Below are 27,565 nucleotides of genomic sequence, written 5' to 3'. Positions count from 1 at the left end.
CCGGTGTCCCCAGCTGCTGTCCCTTGTCCCCTATCCCGGTTCCCCCCCGGTGTCCCGGTGCCCTCCGGTGTCCCCCGGTGCTGTCCCTTGTCCCCTATCCCGCTGTCCCCCGGTGTCCCGGTTCCCCCCCGGTGTCCCGGTGCCCTCCGGTGTCCCCAGCTGCTGTCCCTTGTCCCCTATCCCGGTGCCCCCCGGTGTCCCGGTTCCCCCCCGGTGTCCCGGTGCCCCCCGGTGTCCCCCGGTGCTGTCCCTTGTCCCCTATCCCGGTGCCCTCCGGTGTCCCGGTGCCCTCCGGTGCCGCCCCTCGTCCCGCGTCCCGGTTCCCCCGGGGGCAGCCCCGCGACCTCCGTGCCGGCAGGGGGCGCTGCGCCTCCGCCCCCCCGTGTCCCCGCGGGCCGCTCCCGGTGCCGGGCGGGGCGGGCGGCGCGCGGGGACGCAGCGTCCGGCGGCCATGGCGGAGACCGAGAAGCTCAACCTGGACTCCATCATCAGCCGCCTCCTGGAGGGTGAGCGGCCCCCGGGACACCCCCCCCGGCCTCCCCCCTCCGACACCGGGACAAACACAACGGCCCCGCCCGCGGCGCTCAACGGGCCCCGGGGCCCAAACGGCGGCTTCCGGGGCCCGCGAAGGCACCGGGGGGGGAGCGGGAGCGGAGGGGGGGGCTGAGGGGAACGGGAGGGGGGGAGGGGAACGGGGGGGGGGTGAGGGGGTTTGGGGGGTGTGGGGGGGGCACGGAGGGGGCTGGGGGCGTTCACCGGCTCCGTTACCGGGGAATGGGGGGGGGGGGAGCCGCTGACGGCCGCCCCCCCGTAGTGCAAGGGTCGCGTCCCGGTAAGAACGTGCAGCTGACGGAGAACGAGATCCGCGGGCTGTGCCTCAAGTCGCGGGAGATCTTCCTGAGCCAGCCCATCCTGCTGGAGCTCGAGGCGCCCCTCAAGATCTGCGGTGAGCACCGGCACCGGGGGGGAGGGGGGGGGGGGCACCGGGATGGGTGGCGGGGCCGGGTGTCACCCCCTGCTCTGTGTCCCCCCCCCCAGGGGACATCCACGGGCAGTACTACGACCTGCTGCGCCTCTTCGAGTACGGCGGCTTCCCCCCCGAGAGCAACTACCTGTTCCTGGGCGACTACGTGGACCGGGGCAAGCAGTCGCTGGAGACCATCTGCCTGCTGCTGGCCTACAAGATCAAGTACCCCGAGAACTTCTTCCTGCTGCGCGGCAACCACGAGTGCGCCAGCATCAACCGCATCTACGGCTTCTACGATGAGTGTGAGTGCCCCCCTCCCGCCCCGTCCCACCCACCTTTCCCCACCTTGTGCCTCCCATCCCACACTCGGCCCCGTGTGTGGTTTCTGTAACCAACGGGAGCCCCCTCGCCACCCCCGCACCCGCCCCGTGTCCCCATCCCACGCTGTGTCACCCGGTGACATCCCGCGGGGCTGGCGAGGCTCCGTGGGGGGGCCCCCGGCACCCACACCACTGCCTCACAGGCAAGCGGCGCTACAACATCAAGCTCTGGAAGACGTTCACCGACTGCTTCAACTGCTTGCCCATCGCCGCCATCGTGGACGAGAAGATCTTCTGCTGCCACGGAGGTGGGCATGGCCCTTCTGGGGTACTGGGGTGCCCTGAGGTAGGGGGGTGTCTCCCCCAGCAGGGCCTGACGCCCCCCGCCCCGCGCAGGGCTTTCTCCCGACCTGCAGTCGATGGAGCAGATCCGGCGGATCATGCGCCCCACGGACGTGCCCGACCAGGGGCTGCTGTGCGACCTGCTGTGGTCCGACCCCGACAAGGATGTGCAGGGCTGGGGCGAGAATGACCGCGGCGTCTCCTTTACCTTCGGGGCAGAGGTGGTGGCCAAGTTCCTGCACAAGCACGACCTGGACCTCATCTGCCGGGCACACCAGGTACCCCCGGGGCGGGGGGCTGCCTCTCCTTCTGGGGTGTTTGCTCTGGGAACACCCCGGCTCCCTACAGGCAGGGGTTTCCAGGGGGGTTTCCCCTCAGGATGGGACTTTTGGGGTCTTGGGGGCGCTGCCCCAGGGGGTGGTTGGGCTCCGTAAGCTTTGGGAGGGGAGGCGTTTGTCCCGGGGGGCACTGCAGGCAGGGTGCAGGGGGATGTCTGCCCCAGGGCAGTGGGGTTGCCCCAGCTGAGCCCCGCGGCCCCGCAGGTGGTGGAGGACGGCTACGAGTTCTTCGCCAAGCGCCAGCTCGTGACCCTCTTCTCGGCGCCCAACTACTGCGGGGAGTTCGACAACGCGGGCGCCATGATGAGCGTGGATGAGACCCTCATGTGCTCCTTCCAGGTGGGCTGCGGCTTGGGCTGGGGGGGCGGCGGGCGGGCCTGCAGCTGGGCAAAGCGGGGGGCGGCCTGCAGCCCCCCTCACTCATCCCCTGCCCCCCAGATCCTGAAGCCAGCCGACAAGAACAAGGGCAAATACGGGCAGTTCAGCGGGCTGAACCCCGCCGGCCGCCCCGTCACCCCTCCCCGCAACTCTGCCAAAGCCAAGAAGTGAACACCCGCCGCTGGGGCCCAGGGCCCGGCCCCCCCATCAGGTCGCTCTTCTTTCCGTTTGTTTTTTATTTGTAAGATCCTGCCCCCCCCCCCGCCACCCTCCACCAAACCAAAAGCCCCCTCTGGGGCAGGGCCCGCTGGGGGGAGTGGGGCAGCCCACCCCTGGGACAGCAGCGGAGCGGGGGGCAGGAGGCTTTTTTTGGAAATAAACTTGTGAAGGGTCACTGGGGGGGTCTGTGTTGTGGCTTAGGGGGTCTGTGGGGGCACATCCTGCATGCCCGGGCAGTGCCAGCTGCCGCAGTGGGACCCCTGGGCTGCTGCCAGGGGGCACCGGGGGTCTCAGCACTCGCCGTCGCTGTCCTCTGCCAGCACCTCCTGGCTGGGGGCCGGGCTGGGCCCCCCCGATGTCATCACCGAGCCAAAAAACAGCGAGCGGAACTGGGGGGGGGAGAGGCACGTGTCAGGGGGGGAGCACACCCAGCCCCTGCCCCCCGACACAGCCGTGCCCGTCCCCCACCTTCTTGTGAGGGGGTGTGCCTGGCACAGCTCCATCCTCCTCCTCCTCCTGGGGGTCGCTTTCTATGGGATGAGGGGTGCGCAGGGGGAAGGTGGGGCTGGGAGGTGCCCCCGAATCCTCCCCGTAGCTTTCGGTTTCCATGGCAATCATGTAGGACTCGAGGTCATCGGCGAAGTCATCCGAGGGGGCGGGCGCGTGGGAGATGCTGCGTGGGGAGACAGCAGGTCAGGGGGGGTGGCGTGGGAGCCGTTCACTCTGGTCCCTACTGATGGCAGCGGTTACCCGTTGGCTGCGGGGGGCTGGGAGCTGCTCTCGGGGTCCAGGAGGGTGGCCAGGACCAGGTGGGCCTCCATCAGGGGGTCTTCCAGGCTGAAGATGGCCGGCCTGGGGGCACAGAGGGGCTAAGCACAGTTGGGGAAGCACAGGGGGGCGGCCAGGGTGGCTGCTCCTACCTGCCGGGCGCGTCGTAGTGGATGGTGAGGGGCAAGTTGGAGGCCTCGGCAAAAGTCAGGAGTCCCTGGGCGGAGATGAGACCGAGTGAGACCCCAGTGGGTGAGGGGGGGGAGGACATTTGGGGGGGGCCCCTGGCTCCCGCTCACCCGAAACTCCTTGAGGCAGAAAGTGATGCGGGAATCCGGGACCACAGCCACCGCCTGGAACTCATCCGGGGCCAACCACAGCTCCGTCACCATCGCCTTGCCCAGCTCTGTGGGGAGACCATTAGGGACACGGGGCGGGAAGGCCCCCCCCGGGCAGCCCCCGGCCCCCCACTCACCGGCCTCATCCTCCACGTAGCTGCGCAGGCTGATCCTGCCCCCGGGGCCGGCCGCCAGCGTCACCTCCGCCAGCGTCTGCGGGAAGTGGACCACGGCCTCCGCCAGCACCCTGGTGGGCACGGGGTGGGCTCAGCGCTTTGTGCCCCCCCCCCAAACACACACAGACATCTCCCTGCAGCCCCCCCGCTGCTCTCACCGTGCCGGTGCGCAGAGGCTGCTGGCGCAGCGCTGCGTGTCGAAGACAGCCTGCAGCCGCTCGCACTCCTGGAAGGCCAGGTTGTGCGTCCGGGTGATGCCTGGGGGGGGGTGACGGGTGGCTTAGCCCAACCGGGCCGCCCCCCCCCGTCCTCTCCCGGTGCCCCCCGCCCCACTCACCGTACTTGCAGTGCAGCTGCACCACCAGGCGGCTGGCGCGGGGCCGCAGCAGCAGCAGGCAGCGCTCCACCGTCTTCTCCAGCGCGGGCAGCGAGCGGAACACGCCGAGGAAGCTCTGCGGTGGTGGTGGTGGGGGGGGCACAGCACAGCCATCAGCCCCCGGGGGGGTCACCGGGGGGGGGTTACCGGGGGGTCACCGGGGGTCACTCACCTTCATGTGCACCTTGCAGCGCGGGGGCGCGGCGGGGGCCCCGGGCTGGTAGAGCTGGAAGAAGAGGGGCGCCAGCAGGAAGGAGGCGAAGGCGGAGCGCGAGGGGCTGGCGGCACGCAGGGACAGCTGGGGGGGGGGAGCGGGCCGTGAGCACCGGGACCGCCCCTCCCAGCGGCCCCGGTGCGGCCCCGTCCCGGTGCGCGGCCCCGTACCCCGCTGCCGGTGGGCTCCAGGTACAGCTCGTCCCCGATCCGCGACAGCGCGTGCACGGCGCGGCCCAGGGCTGCGGGAGCGGGAGCGGGGCGGTCAGGGGGGGGCACCGGCACCGGCACCGCCCCTCCCGCTCCATGCCCCCGGTGCCGGTGCCGGTGCCGGTGCCGCGCTCACCTCTGACGTTGCTCCCGGCGATGACGCACTTCATGGCGGGGGGCACCCCCCACCCCCCGCCCCGCCCCGCCCCCCCGCCCGCCGGTGCCGCTCCCCCCCCTCCCTCCCGGCCCCGCCGCTCCCTCCCGCCGCGCCGCCGCCGCCGCCGTCCCGCTCCCGCCCGCCGCCTTCCCATTGGCCGCCCGCCCGCCTCCGCCCCGCCCCCGCGGCCTCGCGATTGGTTGGCGCGGATGATTGACGGCGCGCCGGCGCGCCGCGAGCCGCGGCCCGTCACGTGACCGCGGGGCGGGGCCCTTCGCCCGTCTCCCTCCGCCCCGCCCCGCTCCTCGGCGGCCCGCGAAGGGGCGGGCCCCGCCGGGCCGGCCGCTATCCTATTGGACGGCGGAGCGCGGGCGGCGCGGCGGATTGGAGGAGAGTCGGAGCGACGTGCCGCGCGGCCAATGGGGCCTCGACGAGCAGAGGCGGGGCGACGCCGGCCGCGCTCCCCTCCGCCAGCCCTCGGGCCACCGGCCCCCCGCTGCTGGGCTCCGGGGCCGGGCCCGGCGGGATCCTGCCCCGCGGGGGGCTGCTCGGCCCCGGGGCATGGGGCGGGGGCCAAGGGGCGGCACCGGCACCGGGGCACCGGGTGGCCCTGGGGGGGGCGGGGGCAGGGCTGCAGCTCCCCGGGGCGAGCGGGACCGGGCTCGGGACCAGACCCCAAAGCAGGGACCCCACAGTAGGGCCCCCCCCGCCCGTCCCGGCCCGTCCCGTTACCGGGGGAGCCCCGCGGAGCCCCTGCCGGCAGCCCCCGGGACCCCCCCCCCGGGGGGAAACCCGGACCCCCTGCCCGCCGCGGGGGGAGCGGAGTGCACGGGGGGACCGGGCACAGCCCCCCCGGGACCCCCCTAGCGCTAGGGCTGGGGCAGCGCCGCCTCCCCCCCCCCATTCACCCACCCCCCGGTAGCCCCAGGCAGTGCCCGGTGGCCCCCTCGCCCCACTCTGCTTCGCTGCCCCCCGGGAGCGCTGAGCGCTCAGCCCTGTGCCGGTGCCGTTTCTCTCCGAGCAGTTTGGGGTGGGGGTGTCCCTGCATTTAGGGCTGGGGTGCTCTTGGCATGCTACGGGGATGCGGTGTCTCCGTGCTGAGCCCCAGTGAAGCCACCCTCTGCCTCCATCCTGTGCAGCTGCCGTGCAGGGCTTTTGTTTTACACACTGATTTTTTTGGGGGGAGCCAGCACAGGCAGGGCTGCGCCCCTTGGCATGACAGAACCCCCCTCTGCAAAAAAAAAGGGGGCGCGAGGCTCGCCTCTGCCCCGGCACACGCTGTGGGTCGCAAGGGGAAGGGGCTGGCCGCGTGTCCCGAGCATTTCGGCCACTGGTTCCCCCCCCCCGGTGGTCCAGCCGCCCAGCCGAGCCGTCCAGGGGGGCTCTGCACCGTGCTCGGCCCCCGGGGTCCAGCCCAGCGCCCCCGGCCCGCTGAGGGAGCCCACAGCCTCCATTTGCACAGCGGGGTCGCTCCTCTCGGGGCAGGTTGATCGCAGCCCAGCCGCCTGGCAGCAGCCTCGCAACATCCCCGAGCAGCCGCTCCCGGGGCCGGGGGGAGAGGGCTGCGCAGGGCGAGGGCGGTTGGCGACTGGGGCCGGTCCCCGGGGGACTAGGGCCGGTCCCCGGGACACTGGGGCCGGTACCGGGGCACTGGGGCCGGTACCCGGAGGATTGGGGCCGGTCCCTGGGGCGCGGGGCCGGTCCCCGGGGAACTGGAGCCGGTCCCCGGGGAACTGGAGCCGGTCCCCGGGGAATTGGGGCCGGTCCCCGGGGCGCGGGGCCGGTATCTGGGGGATTGGGGACGGTCCCAGGGGGATTGAAGCCGGTACCCGAGGGATTGGAGCCGGTACCGGAGGACTGGAGCCGGTCCCCGGGGGATTGGGGACGGTCCCAGGGGGATTGGGACCGGTACCCGGGGGACTGGAGCCGGTACCCGGGGCGCGGGGCCGGGGCCGACCGGGCACGGGCGGCAGGACGGCAGCGATGCGCACCGGGAGCCGCGCACCGGGAGCTCCGCCGGGAGCCGGTGTGGGGGTGAAGAGGGGGGACACCGGTTCCCCCGACGGCGCCGGGAAGGGCGATGCCGCGGCCGCGCTGCCGCCGCCGCCGGGGGCTCGGTCACCTGCCGCGGCCCCGGGGCAGCGCCGAGAAGTCCCGTCGGAAGAGCACGGAGCGGGGCGAGGGGCGGCGGGGCCGGGGCGGCGGGGCCATTCGGCGTCCCTCCGGCCGTCCGGCCGTGCCGCCCCCCGCCCCGCACCGGCGCTCTGTCTGTCTGTGTGTCTGCCTGCCTGCCTGCCTGTCTGTCTGTCTGCCTGCGCCGCCTCTCTCCGCCTCTCGCTCCCCCTTGCCCCGCGGCGGGGCGGCAGCCTGGCACCCCACGCCCCCCGCGCCCCCTCGCCCCTCGCCCCTCTCCCCTCGCTGCCCTCCCCGCGGGGAGCGGGGCCGCCAAATGGGAGCTCCCAGCCCGGCCCCGGCGCAGCAGCGCGGCCGCCCCGCAGCCCCCCTGCGGCCAGGACCCCCCGGGCCGCCGCCCCCATGGATTTCCGAGCAGGTAGGAGAAGGAGCCCCCCCGCCCGCCGCCCCGGCCCGCTCCCCGGCCACTAACAAAGGGCGAGCGGCAGCCAGGGCCCCCCCCGGGAAGCGGGGAAGAAGGGGAGGGGGGCGTGAGGCAGGGGTCATTCCCCCCAACCCCCCTTTTTCCCTTCTCCGGTGTCCCCCCCCCCCCCCTCTCCCCGGCTCTGGTCCCCGTCCGCTGCCCCGCGCGCGGCGCCCGGTCCGGCCACAGCCTCCCCAGCGCGGCCGCGGAGCCCGGGGGGAGCCCGGGGGAGAGGGAGGGGAATGAATGGAGCCCGCTCTTGTGTACAATTGCATCAAATACATTCTTGAAAGCAACCTGGTTCTGCTTAACACTTGAATTTCGGAAAAAAAAAAAAAAAAAAGGGAAAAAAAAAAAAAAAAAGGAGGCAGCAGCTTGGAGAGAGGGTGTATGCGAGCTCGCGTTTTTTTTATTCTTGCATTCCTGGACACCAATCAAAAGAGCAAATCAAGGGAGGTGGAAGGGGGAAAGGCAGCGAGCGAGGGAGCCGGAGCGTGGTGCAAACCGTGCACACACTCACACACCAAAAAAACACAGCCCAGACAGCTTCTTCCACCTAACACCCAAGCAAACACAAACCAAAACAAATAGGGAGAGGAAAAAAAAAAAAAAAACAAAAAAAAAACACCCGAGCGAGCGCGAGCGAGTGCGAGCCAGGGCAGAGGAGAGCAGGCAGGCTTCGCCGTCAGCGCGGGGCTCGGGGCTCGGCGCAGCACCAGCCCCACGCCCGGGCTCCTCGCGCCCCCTCCAGCCCCGCGCCCTGACTCTACTATGCTAAATGTGGCCGGGGAGCCCCCAGGTAAGAGCGAGGGGCCGGGGGCAGGGGCGGGGGGCTGCTGCGCCTGGCGCGGCTCGCTGTGCCGAGCCGCTGCTGATTTTAATTTGATTTGATTAAAACGTCTGTCTGGCTTTGGGATTGATTTAAGACTTTCCCCCTCTGCCTCCTTTTTTTTTTTTTTTTTTTCTTCTTTTTTTTTTTTTCCCTTTCTCTAGTTCCCTCTTTTCCATGCATGTTTGTGATTACCAGGGAGGGAAACGCCGCTTAGCACGGAGAATTAAAACCCAGGACTGACAGAGGGGAGGAAAATGAAAGTCCCTGGGACTCGGGGGGCAGGAAGAGCCGCTTCTCCTGCCCGGGGCTCACTCGCGGGGCAGGCGGCGTGAGCGCAGGCATGTGCCGCAGCCTCCGAGCCCCACCGGGACGTGGCTGACGCTTTCGGGGGGTGCTGGGGAAATGCCCCCCTCCGCAGAGGGAACCCGGCACGCCGCCACTGCCCCGGGGCTCCGGCCACAGCTGCCGGATGGCTTTGTTACCCCGGCCCCGGCGGCTGGAGCCGCCCCGGGGGCCCTGGGAAGACGGGGGGCTGCCGGCCCCATGGCGCGGAGGGGCTGCGTTGGGGCTGCCTGGCGCAGAAAGGAAGGGGAAAAACGCTGGAAAACAACCCTTAAAAGGTCAAACTGTGGGCGCTGTCGGCCGGGCTCCCGCCTCGCTGGGCGCGGGGCTGGGGACACGAGGCCGGGGCCAGGTTTTGTTCAAGCTCCCGCGGAGCCGGCGCGCCTCGGGGGAACCAGAAAAGTGGGGCCGGCAGCCGGGGGCTCCGGCTCCTGGCCCCGTCGCGCCTCCGAAGCCCGTCCCCAGCTCGGTGGAGGTGGCGGGGAGCCGGTGGCACCAGGAGGCTGCCAGCCGCGGCCTGCGGTCAGCCCGCGGCACAGCTCGTGGCGGGTGAGGGAGGGAGGGGGATGCTGAGGGCCGGCCGCCGCTCCGCTCCCCATTTGAGGCCGTCCCCAGCCCGGCGATGTCCCGGGGACGGGGCTCAGGGATGCCGGGCTCCCACCAGGAACCGGTGTCCCCGCGCCTCGTTAGCAGGCTGCGCGAGGGCACGGTCCCCGCGCACATCTGGGCTGCATTAGCCCCAGCCCGCGAGCAGCCTCTGAAGGGAAATGCAGAGGGCTCTGCTTACAGGGCTGCGCCGGGGGAAGATTTATGCCCTGCTAAGTGGCACATTTCGCCATAAATCACCCCCTTCCCTGCGCCCACCTGCCCCGCTGCCGGGAGCTGCCTCCTCCTGGGCTGGGGGGGGCTCATCCTGGCTCTGTGGCCCCTCGCGTGCCCACCAGGTGCCCACACAAAGATGCCAGCAGGCACACACAGGGTCGTGCTTGCCCCCACCCGCCCTCACCGGTGTAGACGGGACGCCTGGGTGGCCAGCTCTCCCACTTGTGCCAGCGAGCCACCGGGCTGGCAGTGCCGTGGGTCTGGCTGGCCCGTGGGTGATGAGCCCTTGCCTGGTGCTACCGGGGCACCGGGGCGCACAGCACGTGAGGTTTCCCAGGGCACAGCCATCCCCACCGCGCCTGCCAAGCGTGGTGGCTGCTCCCCTGCACACCCGCCGGCAGCGTGGCACGGGGCGGCTGGAGGGAGATGCCAGCAGCGGCGGTGGGTCAGGGGCTGACGGCACCCACGGCACCCACGGCACAGGGCTCGGTGCTGCCATGCGGGCTGGCACCGGGAGCCCCAGCTGGCCCCACACCCCCAGTCCCCCCCTGTGCTGGGAGCTGCCGCTCCCCTCCCGGGCTCGGCCCCCAGCTTGCCGTTTCCGCTCCAGGCCGGAGAGGGGCCAGGCTGCCTTTGGCGCTGGGCTGTCCCTGGCTCCGCCGCCGCTCCCATAAAAGCTCCCTCGGCTCTTTGTGCTGTGGCTGCAGGCACAGCCGCCTTGGCCCTGGGCGCCACAGGGGACGCGGGTTGGGGTGCCTGGCGTGGGAGGGATTTTTGGCACCGTCAGCCCTCGTGCCAGGAGTGCCGGATGGGTCAGCGGGCACCCGTGGTGGGTGCAGTGAGGATGGGCACGGGGGAGGCTGTGCCGTTGGGTCCCACTGGCGTGCGTGGCGGTGCACGGCAGTGCGTGCCGGGCAGGAGCTGCGGGTGCCCTCGGGCAGCACCACGCGGGGCCGGCTCTTGGTGCGGGGTCTGGTTGGGATTAGGGGCCTGCGCCCCTGCCTCCGGTTGAGGGGGGGGGGCTTCCATCGTGCCGCTGGCTGGAGCCGGATGGGAAATCCAGGCCCAGCTAATTACGGCCTCGCTGGAGTCTCCCGTGCACGGATGCATTTATAAACACACGGAGGAGACAGGATGTAAACACTCAGCGCGGGCTGCAAGCTCATGCATAGCCAGAGGGGCGCGGGGCCGGGCTCCCCCCTCGTGCTCCCCCGACGCCCCTGGGGATGTGGCTTTGCTCCCAGGGACCTGCACAGGGCGCAGCAGGGCAGGCACGCTGCAACTCCTCCTCCTGGCCAGGCCTGTGGCAGGGCTGGGGGATCCCCACTGCTCCCTGCTGCCTCTCACTGCCGGATCTGGGGGCAGTGGGGGCATTTTGGGTGCAGGAGAGATCAGCTACAGGGTGCATGCGTCCCTCCTGTCAGCGCTCGGGGACCGCAGGACCCGGCGTCCAGGTGCGGGGAGCAGCGTCCTCACGCCAGGCCCACGGTGCTGCTGTCAGTGTTACAGCCCCGGGGACGCGAGGTGCCCGTCCCGGCCCATCCTGCCCGCAGCATCTCCCGGCCGGCTCCCCGCCAGCGGCTGGCGGCGGCTGCCACGTTGTGCAAGAGCCCGTCCGTGAGGGCGCGCGGGGAGAGCCGGGGTCGGGGCAGCCGGGGCCGCTGCTATTGTCTGCTCCGTCATCGCTCGCGGGCTCCACGCTGCTCCCCGCTCCTCAATGGCGCACTCACGCTGGCTGCCGCGGGACGTCCCGGCTCTGTTCCCGCCCCGCGGCCGGGCGAGCGCCGCGGAGGGGCCGCGCTCCCAGCGGTGCCGGGCTCCGCCGGCCCTTGGCCGCCAGCCCATCAGATACGGCAGCTCCCGCCGCCGCCTCGCCGCGCTCGGGGCTCTGGGCTGCGCGCTGGTGCGAGGGGCCGGCAGGGCGGGGGTCCCCCCTTCCCCAAAGCCTCCGGAGCCGCTTTGCTCAACACTTTCGGGAAAAGCGGCGCTGGCAGCTTGCGGTCACGCCTGACCCCGGCAGCTCGCTGCCCACGGCGTGCCCAGGGAACAGCTCAGCGCCGCACAATGGCAGCGCCGGCTCGCGGGGGGGGGCTGCTCGGCGGGGGGGGGGCAGCATGGGCAGGCCCCCCCCCGCCCCAGCCTCATGGCAGGGCTGCGGTTCTGCCGCTGCCTCCCTGCTCCGTGCTGTCCCACGCCTCCAAAGCCACGCGGGTGGTGGCCCCGCCGTGACGCACGGGGGCACGGCCGGGCGAGCTGTCCCGGGGCACTGCTGGCGGCCCCCTCAGTGCCCGCAGATCCCCACCCGTGCGCTGGGGCAGTGATGGGGGGAGGTGTGCTGCTGGCTGGTGCTCTGGGGGGGGTCAGCTCCCGTGGCCCTAGCTCTCCACCTGCCCATGGGGCCGGCCCCGCAGCCGCTCCGTGCTTTGCTTACGTGGGCCGGGAGCATCCTGGCCCCACTCCAGGGCCGGTTTTGAAACCCTCGGGCTCTTCCTCTCGACGTCACTGGGATCCAGCTGTGCCGGCCCCGCTCGCCGCCTGCCCCCCCCTCCCTGCCGGGCCCGGGACTGCGTGGCTGCTGCCTGTGCCGGTGCTGAGCCCTTTCCCACCCAGTGCCGAGCCGTCACGGGTGAGGGAGAGCGGCTGCATCGTGCTGGGCTTCCCGCTGCAGTCACCCCAAGCAGCCCAGGGCTGTGCCCAGAGCCACACGGCCAGGTCGGTGCCACCGCTGTGATGCCACCACGGCCAAGCATCCCAGCCACCACCCAGCCCTGGACATCCACATCCACCAGGCGCTCCCCTTCATCCTCGTCCTCATCTCCACGCTCCTGCGGCCCCGCACCCCAGCTGCCTGCCTGGGAGCTGCCGGCTGCTCCGTCCTCGTCCCCATTCCCCCCCCGCGCCCCCATCCTGGCCCCCCCAGCTCTGTTTGCCTTGGCCGCAGCAGGGCTGGGGCCGGGTGTAAATCCCTCTCTGGAAACCCGAGCCGGTGGCGGGTGAGGGTCCCGCCGGCCCCGCTGCGCAGTGCGGGGCTGCGAGCGCCTGTGCCGGGCTCGGCCACGGTGGGGCCGGGCCAAAGCAAACACCCGGGGGCGGGTGAGTCACCGCCATGCGGCCCCCCCCCGCCGCCCTCGGCCCACGCTCGCACGCACACTTGCACGCACGCAGCGGGACCGCGGTGCGCCCCCCACGCTCACCGTGCCGGGACCCATGGGCTCGGCCGTGCGCAAGCGGCTCCGCGTGCTCCCAGCGGCATGGATGCGGTGTGGGGGCACGCGGCGCCCATGAGGTCACCGGCACGTGCAAGGGTGTGCGCGGGGGCTGACATCAGTGGCACACACCGTCACGGTGCGTCTCACGTGTGCCGTGCACAGTGGATCTTGTGCTTGCGCGGTGTGCCACGCTTGCACAGTGCACGGCACTCCTCCGTGGCGCGCGGCACGTCTTTGTGTTGTATCCTACGGCTGCGCCGTGCCTGCCACACGCCTGCAAAGCGTGCCACGAGTTCATGGTGCACACTGCACGGCTGCACAGTGCCTCACGCGCACGGTGCCTCGTGCGTGCAGGAGCTTTGCGCAACGGCACCTGTGCAGGGCGCACCGCACACCCTCAGGGCACTGTGCATCACCAGGGGACGGCATCCCGCGGCCGGTGGGCGCAGCCGGGCCGGGTGCCACGCGCAGGGACTGGCGCAGCCGCAGCCGGGGCGTCCCCACGGGCCCGCGTGCGTCACTGGAGCTTGGCTGCTCCTGGCTTTCCAAACCTCCCGGCAGCGTTTGACGGGGAGTGGTGACGTGTGAGGGCACCGCAGGGCTCCCCGCCGCCCTCGCCTCCCTGGGGGGCCGCCAGGGGCTGCCCGTGCCGGGCAGGGCTGGGAGCTGGGAGCAGGGCCGTGCCGTGCGGGGCCGTGCCGCGGCGTGCCGGCAGTGGGATGTCCCCGCGGAGGAGGTGCCGGGAAGCGCGGCAGGGCGCGCAGCGAGGTGCCAGTTGGACGGAGCCTCCTGGAAGCGGCCGCGACCTCTCGGTGAGCGGGGCTGGCTTTCGTAACCCGCCCTGACGTCAGGGCGCTGGCGTGGCCCGGCCGGCGGTTTCCGGCAGAGGCCTCGGCAAAGGTTGCCCCGCGCCCCAGCCGCCCCGCGGGGTCCTGCCCCTGACCCCTGCCCGGCCCCTGGCTCCCAGCAGGGCAGGGCCAGATGGGATGGGAACGGGGACAGGGATGGGGATGTGGATGTACTGCTGCAGTCCCGCAGGGTGCCCAGCGTGCTGTGATTAGGAAGGCAACCAAGCCCGCTCCGGCATTGGTGGTAGGTGACTCGGCGTTCCCAAATATAACCCGGGCGTCCCGGCGGGAGTGCAGCAAGCAGCGTTTGCTCGATTCCATATAAAGGATTGTTTCTGCAGTCCGCGGTCGGCAGCGCACAGAGGAGAGGCCGTGCTGGGTGGTGGTCCCAGTGGTGCTGGTGGGGACGCTGGGGTCCCCAAGGCCCCTGCTGCACCAGTCCGGGCTTCCCGTGTGGATGCTGAGCGGCTCCGCTCCATGCCCAGACCTTCCCTGCCTCAGTTTCCCCGGGTGCAGGATGAGGCTGGGGCTGGCGGTGAGCGTGCCAGTGGCACAAGGTCCCTGGGGTGGCAGGGCGCCCCTGTCACCGGGTGAGAGGAGGAGGTCTTGGGCGCCGTGGGCGAGCCCTGACCTCCTCGGGGGGGTCTGCATCCCCCCACCCAGGGAGGTGGGGAGTGCAGCAAAGCTCTGGTGGAACCGAGTGGTGCAGCCGCCAGGGTGCTGCCATATCCCCAACCCCCCAGGGCCCATCACACCCCACCGGGGTGCCCCGGGGTGTCCAGTTTCCCCCTCCCCGTGCCGCAGGGACCCCCCTGAGGCAGCACCGTGTCTCTGCAGGAGACTCTTGGGGGATCTTTGCCTTCCTGTGCGCTGCGCTCTGCAACCTGCCGGCAGTGCCCGCCCTGAACGGCACGGAGGAGCTGGGCGCCGGCCAGTCCATCCAGAAGACCTACGACCTGACCCGCTACCTGGAGCACCAGCTCCGCACCCTCGCTGGCACCTATGTGAGTAGGGGGCTCGCCCCCCCACCCCCGGCTTGTCCCTCCCCCATCTCCCTACTGGCACCGCAAGCCTGGGGACCTCCTGCTTTTTTCTGCATCCCCACTAGCATGGGGACCCCCCAAACCTCTCCACGGTGCAGCATCGGGATGGGGGTGGGAGTGCACCTGTATGCATGAGGCTGTGGGTCTCCACCCGTGCTGGAGGCCAAGGAAATGCCTCATCGGGAGAGGCACAGGGCGGCTCCCCCGGCCCCTGCCCTCATCCCAGGTCCAGGCACGGGGCGCGGGCATCTGCACACCCCTGGCTCCCTGCCACCGCCTCTCCCTGCCCGCCGGCGGCACCGGCCCACGCGGAGGTTCCCTGTCTCTGCCCTGACGTGCCCCCGGTGCTGCTGGCGTGGCACAGCTGGAGGTGCCCCGGTGCCAGTGCTGTCCCCCCCCCCCTGCATGCAAGCTCTGGTTGAGCTCCCTTTGGTGCTCCTGTTGCTGGGATGTGGGGACACGGTGGGTACGGGGAGGGGAACGTGGAGACCTGGGATGTGGGCTCATGGGGAACTGGGGATGTGGAGCTCGGGGACATGATGCACTAGGGGACGTGGAGACTGGAACACGGTGGGCACATCCAGCTGGGGGGCATGGGGATCTAGGCAGTCAAGGGCATGGAGATTCCTGACCCCCCTCCCTCCCCCCCTTGCAGCTGAACTACCTGGGCCCCCCCTTCAATGAGCCCGACTTCAACCCCCCGCGGCTGGCGCGCGCCGAGCAGGTGCCCAGCGCCACGGTGGACTTGGACCTGTGGCGGGGGCTGACGGACAACGCGCGGCTGGCGGCCAACTACCGCGCCTACAGCCGCCTGCTCTGCTACCTGCGCGGGCTGGACGGGCAGGCGGGCACCGCCGAGCTGCGCCACCGCCTCGGCCACTTCTGCTCCAGCCTGCAGGGGCTGGTGGTCAGCATCGCCGGCGTCATGTCCTCCCTGGGTTACCCGCTGCCCGCCGGCCCCGCCGGGCCCCCGCTGCCCCCCGGCGCCCCCGCCGCCCCCAATGACTTCCTCAAGAAGATGGATGACTTCTGGCTGCTGAAGGAGCTGCAGACCTGGCTGTGGCGCTCGGCCAAGGACTTCAACCGCCTCAAGAAGAAGGTGCCGCCCGCCGTGGTCACGCTGCGCCTCGAGGCCAGGGGCTTCTGAGACCCCCCCCACCCTCCGCCGCTTTGCCAAGGTGGGGGACGGGGCCCCCCCGAGGCCACCCCGCCAACGCCTTGCTGTGCCTTAACGGATGGGGCTTCAGAGCCCAACTGCCACCAAAGCCACCCCACGTCCCCACCAACACCACTGTGCCTTAACAGATGGGGATCCTGTCCCAAAGTGCCACCAAGGCCACCCCACGTCCCCACTGCCAGCTCACTGTGCCTTGAGATACGGCGCTTCTGACCCCAAAGTGCCACCAAAGCCACCCCACATGGTCACTGTCACCTCACCGTGCCTTAACGGACAGGACTTCGGACCCCAAAGTGCCACCAAATACACCCCACATCCCCCACCACCACCACTGTGCCTTAACAGAGGGGCTTCTGCCCCTGAGTGCCACCAAAACAGCCCCACATACTCACCGCCACCCTGCTGCACCTTGGCAGGTGGGGATCCCGACCCCAAAGCGCCACCAAAGCCACCCCGTGTCCCCTCTGCCCATATCCCCACTGTGCCTTACAGAGGGGGCTTCTGACCCCAAAGTGCCACCAGAGCCACCCCGCATATCCAGCACCCGGAGATGGGGATCCAGGAACCTAACGGCCACCCCCTGTGCGCCCCAAGGGATGGGGCTCATGCCCGTGGGGCTGGGGGCAGCGCTGCCCCCGTGGCCCCCCCAGCGCCCCGCTGACCCCAAGGGACCCAGCGCTAAGCCCCGCCCCCATGCGATTTAGGCCACGCCCCCTGCCCCAAGCCCATCCCACCAACACGTGTAGCCCCTCCCCCTTGAGCAGGCCACGCCCCCTCTGCCCTCAAGCCCCGCCCACCCCGCGGCCGCATCACAGCCTGGTGGGCGGGGCCAACGCACAGGGGGCGGGGCCAACGCGCTGGGGGCGGGGCCAACGCGCTGGGGGCGGGGCCGGGCGCCTCAGTGCGTCTGTGAGTGTTTATTTATTGGAGATGTTATTTATTAGGGTATTTATTGCAGAAGATCTATTCTTGTATTAACGAATAAAAGCCTTTTTCTCCAGAGCCGCCGTACGCTGGGGGGAGGGCGGGGAGCCGGCACTCGCCATCAGTAGGGACCAGAGTGAACGGGGCGGTGGCGCCCCCATTGCGCCCCCCAGCCGGGGGCTATTTGGGGGTGCTGAGCAGCATGTAGAAGGTGCCGGGCTGCGGCAGGAAGCCGGCGGCGTGCAGGGCGCGCAGGGAGGGCGCGTTGCAGGGCAGCACGCCGCAGTACAGCGGGAAGCCGCGGGCGTGCAGCTCCCGGCCCAGCGCGGCCAGCACCAGCCCGCTGAGCCCGCGGCCGCGCCAGGCGGGCACGGTGTAGCCGTGGCTCAGGCAGCCCAGGGGGTCCACCAGGCTCCAGGAGAGCGGGCGCCCGCGGGGGTCCACAATGCAGGCGCTGGGCAGCGCCCGCACCAGCCCCTCGAGGAAGCGGCGGCTGCGCCCCGTGCCCCCGAAGCTCCACGTGGCGTTGAGCAGCGGGACGTGGGACGGGGACAGCGGTGCCAGGCGCAGCCCCGCTGGGATCCTGCAACAGGGTGGGATGGAGCGGGGACCCCCTCACCCAGTGCCACCTAAGGACGGGGTTGGGGACCCCCGTGCCACCCAGGAATAGGGCTGGGGACCAATGGGACACGTAGGGATGTGGGGAGCACTGTGTCACTTGGAGAGGATCGGGGGCCCCCCTGCCACCCAGGAATGGGATTGGGGACCCTGATGTCACTTGACACCCCTCTGCCAGCTGGGGCTGTGCCCAGGGACCCTTGTGCCCTCCCCGGGACCAGCCGAGCCCTCCCGTCCCCACTCACTGCGCACGGGGTCGGGGCGGCTCAGGGCTCAGCATCGCTCGGTACCGGTAAACCTTCACCCGCAGCCCCTTGGCCGCAGCCACCTCGTTCACGGCCTCGTGCACCCCGTCCTGCATCCCTGGGGACAGCCCCGTCAGCCGGGTGCCTGGCGCGGGGGGCTCAGCGCACGGCTCCCCACCCCGCTCACCCTGCATCTGGAAGGCTCGGCTCCAGTCCACGGCCTCGGGGTTCCCCAGCACCGCCCGCCAGGCGCCCTCCTCACGGTAGAAGGCGGTCAACTGGTTGGCGTAAAAGTCCCCGGGGTCCGCCAGCTCCTGGGGCCACGGCGGGGACACTGAGCACCCAGCGTGGCCACCCCGCCCCGGTCCCTTTTCCCCAGTTTCCCTCCCCAAGGGGCACCTCTGGGTGCAGGCGGGTGAGGACGACGGTGAAATCGGGCCACGAGTCCACCAGCACCTGGTGGGCCGCCGGGTTCCCCCGCGCCACCGTCATCACGGCCCCCAGCACCTGCAGGGGGGAGGGATGAGGGAGGTCCGGGGGGGGTCCTCCGGTGCCGGTCACCGTCACGGCGATGGCACGGGGGTCCCCGGGTGCCCCCCCAGCCCCGTCACCGGCAGGGAGGCGGGCAGGCTCCTCCGCAGGGCGTCCTCCAGGCGCTGCAGCTGCCTGGGGCACGTCAGGATCCGCATGGCTCCGCACCGGGGCAGGCTGCGCCGCCGCCGTTCGGTCCCCGGGAGGACACGGGGGGCACGGGGGGGGGGGGGGTGGCACCGCCACGTGTCCCGGGCACGCGGGGACGGGCCCTGCCCACCGCCCGCCCCGGGCACGGGGCACTCACCCGGCCGTGACGGCCACCCCGAGACCTGCCGCTGTCACCGCCCGCCCGTAGCCCCGGGGTGAGTGCCGCGGGGACCGGGGAGCCCCGGGGGGGCGGCTGGGACCGGGGTACCCGGGGGTGTCTGGGGGTGCCCGGGGGTCCCCACCCGCCCCCCGCTACCGCCGGTCTCCGGGTAGGGCCATGCTGATCCTGCGGTGCCCGGCCCGGCTGCAGCGCCTGGAGGACGCCCTGCGGAGGAGCCTGCCCCACGCCTTGCCGGTGAGCGCCCCGCCACCGCCGGTCCCGGTCCCGGTCCCGGTCCCGGTCCCGGTCCCGGTCCCGGTCCCGGTCCCGGTCCCGGTCCCGGTCCCGGTCCCGGTCCCGGTCCCGGTCCCGGTCCCGGTCCCGGTCCCGGTCCCGGTCCCGGTCCCGGTCCCGGTCCCGGTCCCGGTCCCGGTCCCGGTCCCGACCTCCGCGGGCATCCCGTGCCAGCCAATCACAGCGCAGACGGGCTCCGCCCCAGCCAATGGCAGCCCGGCCTGCTTCCAGCCGCCCAATCCCCTCCCGCGTCCGCACCGGCCCCGGCCGCGCCGGTGCCACCGCCCCTTCGCCCCCTGCCCGCCCCTCCGCTTGGCCCCGCCCCCACTCAGCAACCTGGCAGCAGGCCCCGCCCCCTCCGCCTTCACCGCCCGCGCCCCGCAGTAGGGCGGCCATCTTAGGTGAGGGCAAAGCGCCCCGGCCAAGCGAGGCCGCGCTGCCCGAGGGGGGGGCCCCGACGGCCGCCCCGGCGCTGACGCCCGCCCCGCAGGTGTACGGCGCCGTGCTGAACATCAACCGCGGCAACCCGGGGGACTTCGAGGTCGCAGTAGATGCCTGGCCTGACTTCGGTGCCGTGCTGGCGCGGCGCAGCGGAGAGGTGGCTGCCGGGCGCTTGGGGTGCGGGGCTGTGGCTGTGCCGGGGGGCTCAGCGCTGCCCTGCCCCACAGGCACCAGTGGACGACTCCTACTGGAACCTGCAGGCCGCCTTCTACCGGGATGTGGGCGCCTACCGGGCCCTGCTGGAGACCCCGGGCTGCCTGCGCTGGGATGCCGCCTTCCACATCTTTGGTGGCTCCAGGGCACCGAGGGGCTGGGGTGGTGGGGACACTGGGAGCATGGGTCGGGGGGATTTGGGGGGCTGGAAGTGGGTGCTGAAGGGCACTGGGGTGCTGGAGGCACTGGGGACATGAGTTGGGGCACTGCGGGGGTACCAAGGGCAGGGACTGGGTGAGCAGGGTCCCTGGGGAGAGTGCTGGGGGGGGAGAGACGGGCAGTGGGGGTGTCCTTGAGGATGCTGGGGGGCACAGTCGGAACACATAGGGACAGGGAGGAGTGGGGCACCTGCCGCTGCCACCCCCCAGGGCTGCAGGATGGGGTGGCCACGGTGTCCCAGGACATTGCAGCAGCCAAGGGCGTAGAGCTGGAGGTGACTGAGTACTACACATACCTGCACCCCGACCCCAGCACCCTACCTGAGCCCCAGTGAGCACCATCCCCACCCCGTTCGTGTCCCAGACCCTGCCCCATCTCCGTCCCACCACCACCACCGCCCACGTCCCGTCGCTCTCCCCGCAGGCTGGACCCCGACGTGCGGCTGGGCACCCTGAGCCGTGCCCACGTGGAGCTGCTGGACTCGACGTGGGCGTACGGGGGGAACGCGTGGAGCCGCCGCTACCTGGGGGAGCTGCTGGAGCGCTTCCCCAGCCTGTGCCTGCTGAGCCGGGCCGGCGAGCCGCTCTGCTGGGTGCTGACCGACGGCTTCGCGGCGGGGGCGCACGGCTTCACCCTGCCCTCCCAACGCCGCCGCGGCCTCATGCGGGTGCTCACGGCCCTGGCCGCCCGCCGGGCGCTGGCCCGAGGCTTCCCCGCCTACGGGCACACGGCCACGGGCAACGGCGCCATGCAGCGGCTGCAGGAGGCGCTGGGGCACCGCCGCCTGCCCGGGCTCTGCCGCTTCGTCCTGCACAACCCCGCCCTGGCTCGGGCTGCGCCCTGACCCCCCCCCTCGTCCGTCCCCTCGGGGAAAAAAACACCCACAGGAAAAAATAAAAGCAGAAATAAAGCCGCAACGCCCCAACAGCCCCGGGGCCGGCCCTCCGGGGACGGTGTCAGCGCCGGGGGGGGCACAAACAGGAGCCCTTCCGGGGGGGGCGGCAGAGGCAGAGCGGCGGGGGACGAGCGGGGTGAGGGCACCGGGACACGGCGGGGGGGGCACCGGGGCTGTGCGACGGCGGCCGGGGGCAGCGGTGGAGGAGAGGGGGACGGAACAAGCGGGGGGGGTCGGGGACAGCCCGGGGGGGGCGGTGCCGTGCCGAGCCGTGCCGCAGCCGCCCCGTCCGCAGGCCATGGAGCGCACCGGGCTCATCACCGACTCCTTCCCACGGCGGCACCGGCGGCCGGGGCGCACCGAGACCAAAGCCGGCCCCGCGGCGCGGCGGGGGGAGCGCGGCAAGGGGCGGGGGCGGCAGGCGGGGACCGCGATCGTCCCGCCCCCGCGCCCCCCTCCCGTACCCGCGCAGGAGGCAGCCCAGGAGCCCCCGCCGCCCCCCCGGGTCCCCCCGGATCTCCTGGACATGCTGCGGAGCTTCGACCTGGCCTGGGAGTACGGCCCCTGCACGGGTGAGCGCCCCCCTCCCAAAATTCATAACGTCCCCCCCCCCAATTCATAACGCCCCCCAGTTCATAACGCCCCCCCCGTGTTTCCCCACAGGCATCACCCGCCTGCAGCGCTGGGAGCGGGCGCAGGCACTGGGGCTGAGCCCCCCGTTCCCAGTCCGCGATGCCCTCCTGGAGCACTGCGATGACCCCGCAGTCACCTACAGGTGTGTATGGGACCGGGGTGGGCTTGGGGGGGCAGCGGGGACCGGGGGCTGCTCGCTGACCTCCTTCTATCCCCCCAGCCTCTGGCATGAGTACGGGCTCTGAGCCACGGAGTAACGAAAGGCCGGTGTGGATGAGTGGCTGCAGCGTGGCGTGTGCTGGGGGAAGCGAGCCGAGGGGCTGTGCGGGCACAGAGCGTTGCTGCCAGCACCGGGGTCCTGCGGCATGACACCCGGTGGCATCGTGCCGCAGGACCCCGGTGCTGGCCAGCCTCCCCTGCCCTGCGTGGGGATGACGGCAGCGGCGATGTGAGGCGCCCGGTGGCAAGGATGAGAGGGATGAAGGGGGAACTGGGGAGGTAGAGGGGTGCTGACGGGGGGCTTGCAGGTGAGAAGAGGGACAGTGGGGGGAGAGGGACAGCTCAGGAGGAGAAGGGGCGCAGGCAGAGCTGTCCCTTATGAGGTGACCACACCACTCATCCCCCGTTGAGCCGAGGTGACTGGGGTAGAGGCAGTGCCCGAAGCATTTGGATGGGGCCACTTGCATGGCCCATGGGAGCCCGCATCGCGTCTGCCTCCCAGAGGCGTGGGGGGGTCAGTCCTGTGGGATTGAGTTGATTGTTAGTAGCTTTGCTGTTTAATAGCGTGCAGGATCGTGTAAGCACAAATTAATAAAAGAGTAAGTTTGTTAATTATTTAGGCTATCGGTTACTTTATTTATTAGCCTCCTGGCGGGCCGTTGGCACGCCACCGAAGCGTGTCGGCTACGTGCCAGTGGAGCGCTGCAGCCAGCCACCATCAGACCCGGGACCAGCCCCGCACCCTTCAGCCGTCCCGTCCCGCTGTGGGGTCTCCAGGCAGCTCCCTACGTGCGGGACCCCCAGTGTAGGAGCCCAGCCCCCGGTTCCTACAGCCCGCAGGCTTCACACCCGCCCCCCCCCCCAGCCTCGCACAAGATGGCGCCTCGGCTGCCCTCTGCCCGGACCACATTTCCCATGATGCCCGCGGGCGGAGAAGCCGGGCGGGGCACGGCAGCCGCGCGCAAAGCCTGCTGGGAGTTGTAGTGCGCGGCGCCTCCTCCCCGAGCTGCCCCGACCCCACTGCCATTACCCCACCCCGCAATCAGGGCAGCCCCACGCCTGTCCCCACCGAGCCCCCCATGCAGAGGCAGGGTCCCCACGCCAGCTCCGTCCATTACGTGCTTTATTGTCAGGCTGGTGCCGTGCTGGTGCAGGGGGCCGGCGTGGCGAGGTGTGGCCCGGGGGCTGTGTCACCCCCCAGGGGTGCAGCAGTGCCCCGGGTATGGGGTGAGGCAGTGCCGCCCCGTGCCCCAAAATGCAGGCTGGGGGGTTGGGGGGTGGGGGGCAGCGGGCCCCCGCCCTGCCCCATCCCCTGGTGCCATGGCAGGGGGCCTGCCCCTTGTCCTACTCCCCGCTGGGGCTAGGGGGCAAGGGGGGAGGTGGGGGCAAGGGCAGGGTCGCAGCCGGAGGCGGGTGGGCTGGGGGCTTCTGCGCAGCCTGGGCCTCCATCCACACTGGCCTGGCGCACTACACGTCGGGGCCGGGAGCTGGGCCGTGCCCCTGGGGGTGACCCCCCCGGGTCCCCAGGGTCCCCCGGCACTTCTGTGGCCTCAAACACCTGCGGGAAGCAGGAGGGGCTTCCAGACAGAGCCGCTGCGCCCCACGGCCCCCAGCATCCCCAGCCCAGCACCGTGTACCTGTGCCCCCACCATGGTCAGCCCCCCATGGGCCATGCTCGGTGCCACAACCTCACCCCATCCCCTGTCCCCCCCCCGGTGCCCCCTGCCCTGGCACTCACCGCCCCATCGAGGGGCTCCCCCAGCAGCTCAGGGGGCTGCGGGGACTCCATCAGGCTGATGCTCCGCATGACGGCGCAGAGGGAGATGCGGGGGCGCTGGGGGGCTCCCGACAGCCCCGGCCCCGCCGGCTGCCTGCTCGCCTCCTCGGGAGGCTGCGGGGACGGGGCTCGGGGCTGGGGCAGGACCCCCTCATCCCCTGGGGCAGCCTCCTCGGGCTCCGGCTGGGACACGCGCTCTGCTGCCCGGGGCTCCCACAGGACGCTGTGCCGGCTGCCGGGGGAGCACCTGCGGTCACCCGCTGCCCCCAGCCCCTGCCGGTGAGGGCAGGGGCTAAAAATCCCAAGGGGGCATGTCCCAAATTTGCCCCCGCCCACATTCACAAAGTGGGCGTGGCATTTGTGGGCCCCCCCGCCCACCTGGCGCTCAGGATGCCCTGGTAGAAGTCGAGCTGGCGCATGAAGCCGGGGTTGGGCATGACGCCGGGCCGGCAGCGCCGCACGTGCCGCAGCGCCCGCTCCAGGGGCCACCCGAACTCCTTCATGGCGTAGGCCAGCACCGTGGCCGCCGAGCGGCTCAGCCCCATGCGGCAGTGCACCAGCGCCCGGCCCCCGCGGGCCCTGCGGCAGCCGCACTGCGACACAGCTCCCGGCGCCCCCGGGGACCCCGCCGTCCCCAGGGACCCCTCGGCTGCCCAGCTCCCAGTGCCACCAGTACCCCCAGTGCTTCCCTGCCCGCGTGTCCAAAGGATTACCCGTGTCCCCAAGGACCTATTCCCCATGGATCCCTTGTCCCTAACGCCCCCGGTGTCCTCAGAGCCCCAGAGCCCCCCACCTTCCAGCATCCCCCAGGGCCCCCAGCACCTCAGCCACCAAGATGCCCCCTCCCTGCACCCCTCTGCCTCCCCAGTCCTGCCCTAGGACCCCCACCAAGCCCCCCATGCTCCGTGCCCCGGTGACCCCTGCCCCGCCACATCCCCACTGACTTGACGTCGGAGAGGAAGAGGAAGGTATCGTTCCAGTGGGGCAGGAGCTCGGCCGCCTCCTCGTCGTACACCCGCACGTTCATGTAGGTGAACAGCGCCGGGAAGAAGTTGTCAATCTCCCGCGCCACGTTCAGGATGTGGGTGATGCTGCAGAGTGCAGGCGCGGAGGATGGGGGCCGTGCTCCCCGCTGCCCCCCTGCCCGCCCCGCCGCGGATAGCCCCTCGCCCACCGGTTCTGCTGCAGCTCCTCCAGGTTGGCAGCGTTCCACTCGGAGCCCTGTGGCAGCAGGGACGGTTGGGGACAGCTGCTCCCGCAGCCCACCCGTGCCCTGCCCACACCCTGCCCCGCTGCCCACCAGGTAGAGGTGCGGGAAGACGCAGGAGGGCCGGTCCATCTGCGCCAGCACCAGCAGCATCTCGTTGTCGATGAAGTCCTTGTGCTGGGCCAGGCTGCGCCCCGTGCGCCGCTCCAGCTCCGTCCGCACCTGGCACCGCAGGGGTGAGGGATGCGGACGGGACCCCCCCACCCCATTCCCCAGCCCACCCCCGGCCCCCGGCACCCACCTCCTTGGAGGTGACGCTCTCCAGGTCAGCGGAGGCCAGGACGTCGCGCAGCAGCGCCCGCACCGCCTGCTCCGTCAGCTCCGGCACCGCCGGCCTGGCACCACCACGGCACCTCAGCGTGCGCCCCCACCCCGCAGCCCCCCAAATTGGAAGCCCCCCCCCCCAGCCCTATCCCAGGGGGGCAGCGCGAGGCCGGGGCTTACCCCGAGGGCTGGGGGGAGCCGGGGCGCACGGACTCCAGGTCGGCCATGGCCAGCCACTCGTTGAGGCAGCTCTGCTCCGAGCTCAGCGCAGCCGTGTAGTCCCGGGCCCAGAGCAGCGCAGGGCCCCCGGGGATGTGCCCCCCGCGGGCCGCCTGCTCGCAGGCTCGGTGCAGCTCCTGCAGCACGGCCCTGCCGCACAGGAGCCTGGCACGCGGCCCCCTCGCCCTGCCCGCACCGCGGCCTCCTCCCAGGACCTCATCTCCCAGCCCCACACATCATGGTGCCTGTGACATCACCCCACAGCCCCGTGTCCTCTGCCCATGTCCAAAGCCCACCCACACAGCCCCTACTCATGCCTGTGTCCATGGTGATGCCCACACCTCCCATGCCCATGTCCCCAGTGCCATAGTGGTGCCCACATCCCCCATGCCCATGTCCCGAGTGCCATAGTAGTGCCTATGTTCCCTGTGCCACAGTGGTGCTCACATCCCTGTGCCATAGTGGTGTCCAGATCCCCCATGCCATAGTGATGCCCATGTCCCCCATGCCCATGTCCCCTGTTTCATACTGGTGCCCACACCTGCCATGCCCACGTTCCCCACGCCACAGTGGTGCCCACTTCCCTCGTGCCCACGGTGATTCCCACATCCCCCATGCCCACGGTGATACCCACATCCCCCATGCCCACGGTGGTGCCCAGCCGCTGGCTCACCACATGGTCTGGACAGAGATGGGCTTGAAGATTCGGGTCTGCCCCCCCGACATCACGCTGAACCCCCTGGGCACCGCAGGGACACACACGGGTCAGGGTGGTCACCCCTGCCCCACTCCTTCCTGCAGGCTCTGTCCACCCCACCAGCCCCCTCTCCCCCCCCCAGGAGGTTCCCCTTACCCGTCACCATCGAGGAAGACCTGGGTGTCGCTCCAGAGGGGCAGAACCATGCCCAGGGTGCAACGGGTGGACCTGGGGTGGGCGCAGGTCAGGGGGGCAGGCTGCCTCTGACCCCCTCCCTCGGTCTCCCAGCTCCACTCACCCCTCGTGTGGGAAGTCCACACCCAGCAGCACCGTCTGCCCCTCGGCACCTGCCTCCTCCGGCCGCACCACCAGCAGGTACCTCACCCGCTGCGGCCGCACCGACTCCAGCCGCACCGCCTGGGATGGGGGAGGCTGAGGGGAGACCCTGCACCCCCGGGGCAGCACAGCTGCTCTGCCCCCCGCGCCCGTGGGGCTGGGGATGACCTGAAAGCACCCTGGGCCCTGACGCATCCCCAATCCTGTTGCCATCACCGTCGCTGTCTGCATCCCATCTCCTCCCCATCCACCCCATCCCAGTCCCTAGCCCGTCCCTATTGCCATCCCCATCCTGACCCATCCTGTCCCTGCCCTATCCACATCCCATCCTCGTTACCATTCTCATTGCCATCCATATCCTGTCCCCATCCCTGCTTCACTCCCATCCTCATCCTCATCCCGTCCCTGTTCCCACCCCATCAGCACCTGCATCCTCATCCCATCCTTGTCCCCATCTGCATCCCGGTCCCCATCGTGTCCCCAGCCCACCCTCATCTCCGCTATTTCCCTGTCAATGTCCCCATTCTGCTCTTGTCCCATCCCATCCCTGGGGAGGTGGCCGTGCCCTACCAGACGGATGGCATCCTGGGGACGCAGCAGCTGCATCATGAGCTGGAGGTGCTGCTCCTGCCGCCCCAGGGGCGCAGCCGGGGGGGGCTCAGCCACCAGCGGCTCCTCGGCAGGCAGCAGCAAGGCAGCTCCCTTGACCATGACGAAACTCTGCCTGGGGCAGCAGGGCTTTGAGCAGGACACGGGGTGCAGCAGCAGGGAGGGGACAACGCTGTCCCATCCCCACCCCGGTGCCCCAGGCCCCCGTCCCATGATTTGGGGACCCCTTCTCACCGCCGCTGCAGCTGGCCGCGCCTGGGCACATTGTCCTCCTGCAAACGTGGGGGGGGGCAGCGCCCCAAGGGGAGCGTGACCATGGGCATGGCGAGGCCCCCCCAGCGCGTCCCACTGGGACACTGGGGGGGGGTGCCCTGGGACAGCAACACCCTGCCCCTCCCTCTCTCCCCCTCACCCCCCAGCACGGGCACAGCAGGGTCCTACAGGGACTGGGGAGGGGTCCCTGGGAGCTGAGACCCATGGGGAGGTCCTGACCCCAGCCCCCCCTCCCACGCTGGGCGCTGCCCAGGGGAAGTGCTGGCAGGGGCTGCGCGCCCCGATAAGGCCCAGCGGTCGGTGCGGGGGGGCGGGTAGAGGCTGGGAGCTACTGGGACAACCTGTTCCCAACTGGGAGGCACTGGGACAGCCCCGGGCTGCCCCGGGAGTCCCGGGGACAGCCCCTCCAGCCAGCGGGACCCAGGGGGGCAGCCCCCTTAGCGAACATACTGGGAGCACTGGGGACGAGCGGGGCTTTACTGGGAGCAGCTGAGGACATCGCCCCCCCCTCTGCTCAGCGGGCAGCCCCCGGCCCCGTGCTGGGAGCGGACGCGAGGGGCCCGAAACCGCGGCGGCCCCGGGAGCGGTGGGGGCTGCCCGCAGCTCCGCCACCCCCCCGCGGCGGCGGGGCCCGTCCCAGCCCGGCCCGTCCCGTCCCGGCAGCACCCGGCGGTCCCCCCGATCCCCCCCCATCCCGCCCCGCCCCGTCCCGTCCCGTCCCGTCCCGCACTCACCGCGGCCCCCCCCGCCCGCCGCACGGTGACCAGCGCCATGCCCCCGCCGCGCCGCCCCGCACCAGGAAGCGGCGGGCACGGGAACGGCCCGGGAGCGGCAGCGGGCACGGCCCCGCCCCGGCCCCGCCCCCGCCAACCCCGGGGCAGCCCCTCCGGGGGCACGGGGCCAGACCGGC

The 27,565-nt window shown here is 71.6% G+C and overlaps 7 protein-coding genes across 13 annotated transcripts; 4 read left to right on the top strand and 3 right to left on the bottom strand.

Moving 5' to 3' along the window:
- Positions 1-345: 345 nt before the first annotated feature.
- PPP1CA (protein phosphatase 1 catalytic subunit alpha) lies at positions 346-2,739 on the top strand. The gene is made up of 7 exons (XM_038180650.2): positions 346-506; positions 815-946; positions 1,039-1,269; positions 1,491-1,595; positions 1,684-1,907; positions 2,172-2,306; positions 2,406-2,739. Exons 1-7 carry the CDS (start codon positions 452-454, stop codon positions 2,514-2,516), a joined length of 993 nt encoding a protein of 330 aa, XP_038036578.1. The 5' UTR covers positions 346-451; the 3' UTR covers positions 2,517-2,739.
- On the bottom strand, positions 2,564-20,255 carry RAD9A (RAD9 checkpoint clamp component A). Of its 3 annotated transcripts, none has more exons than XM_072038571.1 (11): positions 19,990-20,051; positions 4,607-4,677; positions 4,395-4,520; positions 4,184-4,298; positions 4,005-4,104; positions 3,808-3,917; positions 3,632-3,738; positions 3,485-3,549; positions 3,315-3,416; positions 3,033-3,237; positions 2,564-2,953 (listed from the first exon to the last, which is right to left on the bottom strand). In XM_072038571.1, exons 3-11 carry the CDS (start codon positions 4,398-4,400, stop codon positions 2,855-2,857), a joined length of 909 nt encoding a protein of 302 aa, XP_071894672.1. In that variant the 5' UTR covers positions 4,401-4,520; positions 4,607-4,677; positions 19,990-20,051; the 3' UTR covers positions 2,564-2,854. The 3 variants fall into 3 exon arrangements, with proteins under 3 accessions (XP_071894672.1, XP_038036577.2, XP_071894671.1); XM_038180649.2 differs by lacking the exon at positions 19,990-20,051 and adding an exon at positions 4,782-4,943; XM_072038570.1 differs by lacking the exon at positions 4,607-4,677 and having other exon boundaries at positions 19,990-20,255.
- On the top strand, positions 6,725-16,488 carry CLCF1 (cardiotrophin like cytokine factor 1). Of its 3 annotated transcripts, none has more exons than XM_038180648.2 (3): positions 6,725-7,353; positions 14,289-14,455; positions 15,150-16,482. In XM_038180648.2, the coding sequence occupies exons 1-3, from the start codon at positions 6,786-6,788 to the stop codon at positions 15,639-15,641; spliced, it is 1,227 nt and encodes a 408-aa protein (XP_038036576.2). In that variant the 5' UTR covers positions 6,725-6,785; the 3' UTR covers positions 15,642-16,482. The 3 variants fall into 3 exon arrangements, with proteins under 3 accessions (XP_038036576.2, XP_071894674.1, XP_071894673.1); XM_072038573.1 differs by lacking the exon at positions 6,725-7,353 and adding an exon at positions 7,833-8,197; XM_072038572.1 differs by lacking the exon at positions 6,725-7,353 and adding an exon at positions 13,711-13,986 and having other exon boundaries at positions 15,150-16,488.
- LOC119717227 (glycine N-acyltransferase-like protein 3) lies at positions 16,603-18,877 on the bottom strand. The gene is made up of 5 exons (XM_038180653.2): positions 18,746-18,877; positions 17,858-17,965; positions 17,646-17,772; positions 17,459-17,576; positions 16,603-17,178 (listed from the first exon to the last, which is right to left on the bottom strand). The coding sequence occupies exons 1-5, from the start codon at positions 18,755-18,757 to the stop codon at positions 16,776-16,778; spliced, it is 768 nt and encodes a 255-aa protein (XP_038036581.2). The 5' UTR covers positions 18,758-18,877; the 3' UTR covers positions 16,603-16,775.
- Positions 17,866-20,379, top strand: LOC119717226 (glycine N-acyltransferase-like protein 3). The gene is made up of 6 exons (XM_038180651.2): positions 17,866-18,354; positions 18,473-18,554; positions 19,084-19,191; positions 19,262-19,382; positions 19,676-19,796; positions 19,890-20,379. The coding sequence occupies exons 1-6, from the start codon at positions 17,981-17,983 to the stop codon at positions 20,308-20,310; spliced, it is 1,227 nt and encodes a 408-aa protein (XP_038036579.2). The 5' UTR covers positions 17,866-17,980; the 3' UTR covers positions 20,311-20,379.
- POLD4 (DNA polymerase delta 4, accessory subunit) lies at positions 20,364-21,828 on the top strand. Of its 2 annotated transcripts, XR_011809630.1 has the most exons (5): positions 20,364-20,497; positions 20,657-20,933; positions 21,025-21,136; positions 21,215-21,332; positions 21,394-21,828. XR_011809630.1 is itself a non-coding variant. In XM_072038579.1 (4 exons), the coding sequence occupies exons 2-4, from the start codon at positions 20,660-20,662 to the stop codon at positions 21,237-21,239; spliced, it is 411 nt and encodes a 136-aa protein (XP_071894680.1). In that variant the 5' UTR covers positions 20,364-20,497; positions 20,657-20,659; the 3' UTR covers positions 21,240-21,828. The 2 variants fall into 2 exon arrangements, 1 of the variants encoding a protein (XP_071894680.1); XM_072038579.1 differs by having other exon boundaries at positions 21,215-21,828.
- Positions 21,829-22,319: 491 nt separating this feature from the next.
- SSH3 (slingshot protein phosphatase 3) lies at positions 22,320-27,486 on the bottom strand. 2 transcript variants are annotated; one of them, XM_072038574.1, is made up of 14 exons: positions 27,390-27,486; positions 26,617-26,654; positions 26,344-26,493; positions 25,736-25,854; positions 25,594-25,665; positions 25,414-25,479; positions 24,702-24,890; positions 24,499-24,592; positions 24,291-24,419; positions 24,165-24,211; positions 23,935-24,081; positions 23,369-23,569; positions 22,952-23,222; positions 22,320-22,771 (listed from the first exon to the last, which is right to left on the bottom strand). In XM_072038574.1, exons 3-14 carry the CDS (start codon positions 26,482-26,484, stop codon positions 22,574-22,576), a joined length of 1,674 nt encoding a protein of 557 aa, XP_071894675.1. In that variant the 5' UTR covers positions 26,485-26,493; positions 26,617-26,654; positions 27,390-27,486; the 3' UTR covers positions 22,320-22,573. The 2 variants fall into 2 exon arrangements, with proteins under 2 accessions (XP_071894675.1, XP_038035462.2); XM_038179534.2 differs by having other exon boundaries at positions 26,344-26,497; positions 27,390-27,485.
- Between the last annotated feature and the right edge of the window lie 79 nt (positions 27,487-27,565).

Source organism: Anas platyrhynchos, chromosome 5 (assembly GCF_047663525.1).
Source record: "Anas platyrhynchos isolate ZD024472 breed Pekin duck chromosome 5, IASCAAS_PekinDuck_T2T, whole genome shotgun sequence".
NCBI lineage: Eukaryota > Metazoa > Chordata > Aves > Anseriformes > Anatidae > Anas > Anas platyrhynchos.
Note: the sequence above shows the minus strand (reverse complement) of the source record. Positions and strands in the feature narration are given on the sequence as shown.

Bases quoted from the DNA above. Each gene is read 5' to 3' on its own strand.
- PPP1CA (XM_038180650.2), top strand. From the start codon at position 452: ATGGCGGAGACCGAGAAGCTCAACCTGGACTCCATCATCAGCCGCCTC. The intron at 507-814 runs GTGAGCGGCCCC...GCCCCCCCGTAG, and splicing joins CATCAGCCGCCTCCTGGAGG to TGCAAGGGTCGCGTCCCGGT. The intron at 1,596-1,683 runs GTGGGCATGGCC...CGCCCCGCGCAG, and splicing joins GATCTTCTGCTGCCACGGAG to GGCTTTCTCCCGACCTGCAG.
- RAD9A (XM_038180649.2), bottom strand. From the start codon at position 4,815: ATGAAGTGCGTCATCGCCGGGAGCAACGTCAGAG. The intron at 3,739-3,807 runs GTGAGTGGGGGG...GTCTCCCCACAG, and splicing joins CTACGTGGAGGATGAGGCCG to AGCTGGGCAAGGCGATGGTG. The intron at 3,238-3,314 runs GTAACCGCTGCC...CTCCCCACGCAG, and splicing joins CAGCCCCCCGCAGCCAACGG to CATCTCCCACGCGCCCGCCC.
- CLCF1 (XM_038180648.2), top strand. From the start codon at position 6,786: ATGCGCACCGGGAGCCGCGCACCGGGAGCTCCGCCGGGAGCCGGTGTG. The intron at 7,354-14,288 runs GTAGGAGAAGGA...GTGTCTCTGCAG, and splicing joins CCCCATGGATTTCCGAGCAG to GAGACTCTTGGGGGATCTTT. The intron at 14,456-15,149 runs GTGAGTAGGGGG...CCCCCCTTGCAG, and splicing joins GCACCCTCGCTGGCACCTAT to CTGAACTACCTGGGCCCCCC.
- LOC119717226 (XM_038180651.2), top strand. From the start codon at position 17,981: ATGAGGGAGGTCCGGGGGGGGTCCTCCGGTGCCGGTCACCGTCACGGC. The intron at 18,355-18,472 runs GTGAGTGCCGCG...GTCTCCGGGTAG, and splicing joins CGCCCGCCCGTAGCCCCGGG to GGCCATGCTGATCCTGCGGT. The intron at 19,383-19,675 runs GTGGCTCCAGGG...GCCACCCCCCAG, and splicing joins TGCCGCCTTCCACATCTTTG to GGCTGCAGGATGGGGTGGCC.
- LOC119717227 (XM_038180653.2), bottom strand. The intron at 17,773-17,857 runs GTGCCCCTTGGG...CCGTGGCCCCAG, and splicing joins TCACCCGCCTGCACCCAGAG to GAGCTGGCGGACCCCGGGGA. The intron at 17,577-17,645 runs GTGAGCGGGGTG...GGCTGTCCCCAG, and splicing joins CCGAGCCTTCCAGATGCAGG to GGATGCAGGACGGGGTGCAC.
- POLD4 (XM_072038579.1), top strand. From the start codon at position 20,660: ATGGAGCGCACCGGGCTCATCACCGACTCCTTCCCACGGCGGCACCGG. The intron at 20,934-21,024 runs GTGAGCGCCCCC...GTTTCCCCACAG, and splicing joins GGAGTACGGCCCCTGCACGG to GCATCACCCGCCTGCAGCGC. The intron at 21,137-21,214 runs GTGTGTATGGGA...CTATCCCCCCAG, and splicing joins GACCCCGCAGTCACCTACAG to CCTCTGGCATGAGTACGGGC.
- SSH3 (XM_038179534.2), bottom strand. From the start codon at position 27,428: ATGGCGCTGGTCACCGTGCGGCGGGCGGGGGGGGCCGCG. The intron at 24,593-24,701 runs GTAAGCCCCGGC...TGGTGGTGCCAG, and splicing joins GGCTCCCCCCAGCCCTCGGG to GCCGGCGGTGCCGGAGCTGA. The intron at 24,212-24,290 runs GTGGGCAGCGGG...CTGCTGCCACAG, and splicing joins TCTTCCCGCACCTCTACCTG to GGCTCCGAGTGGAACGCTGC.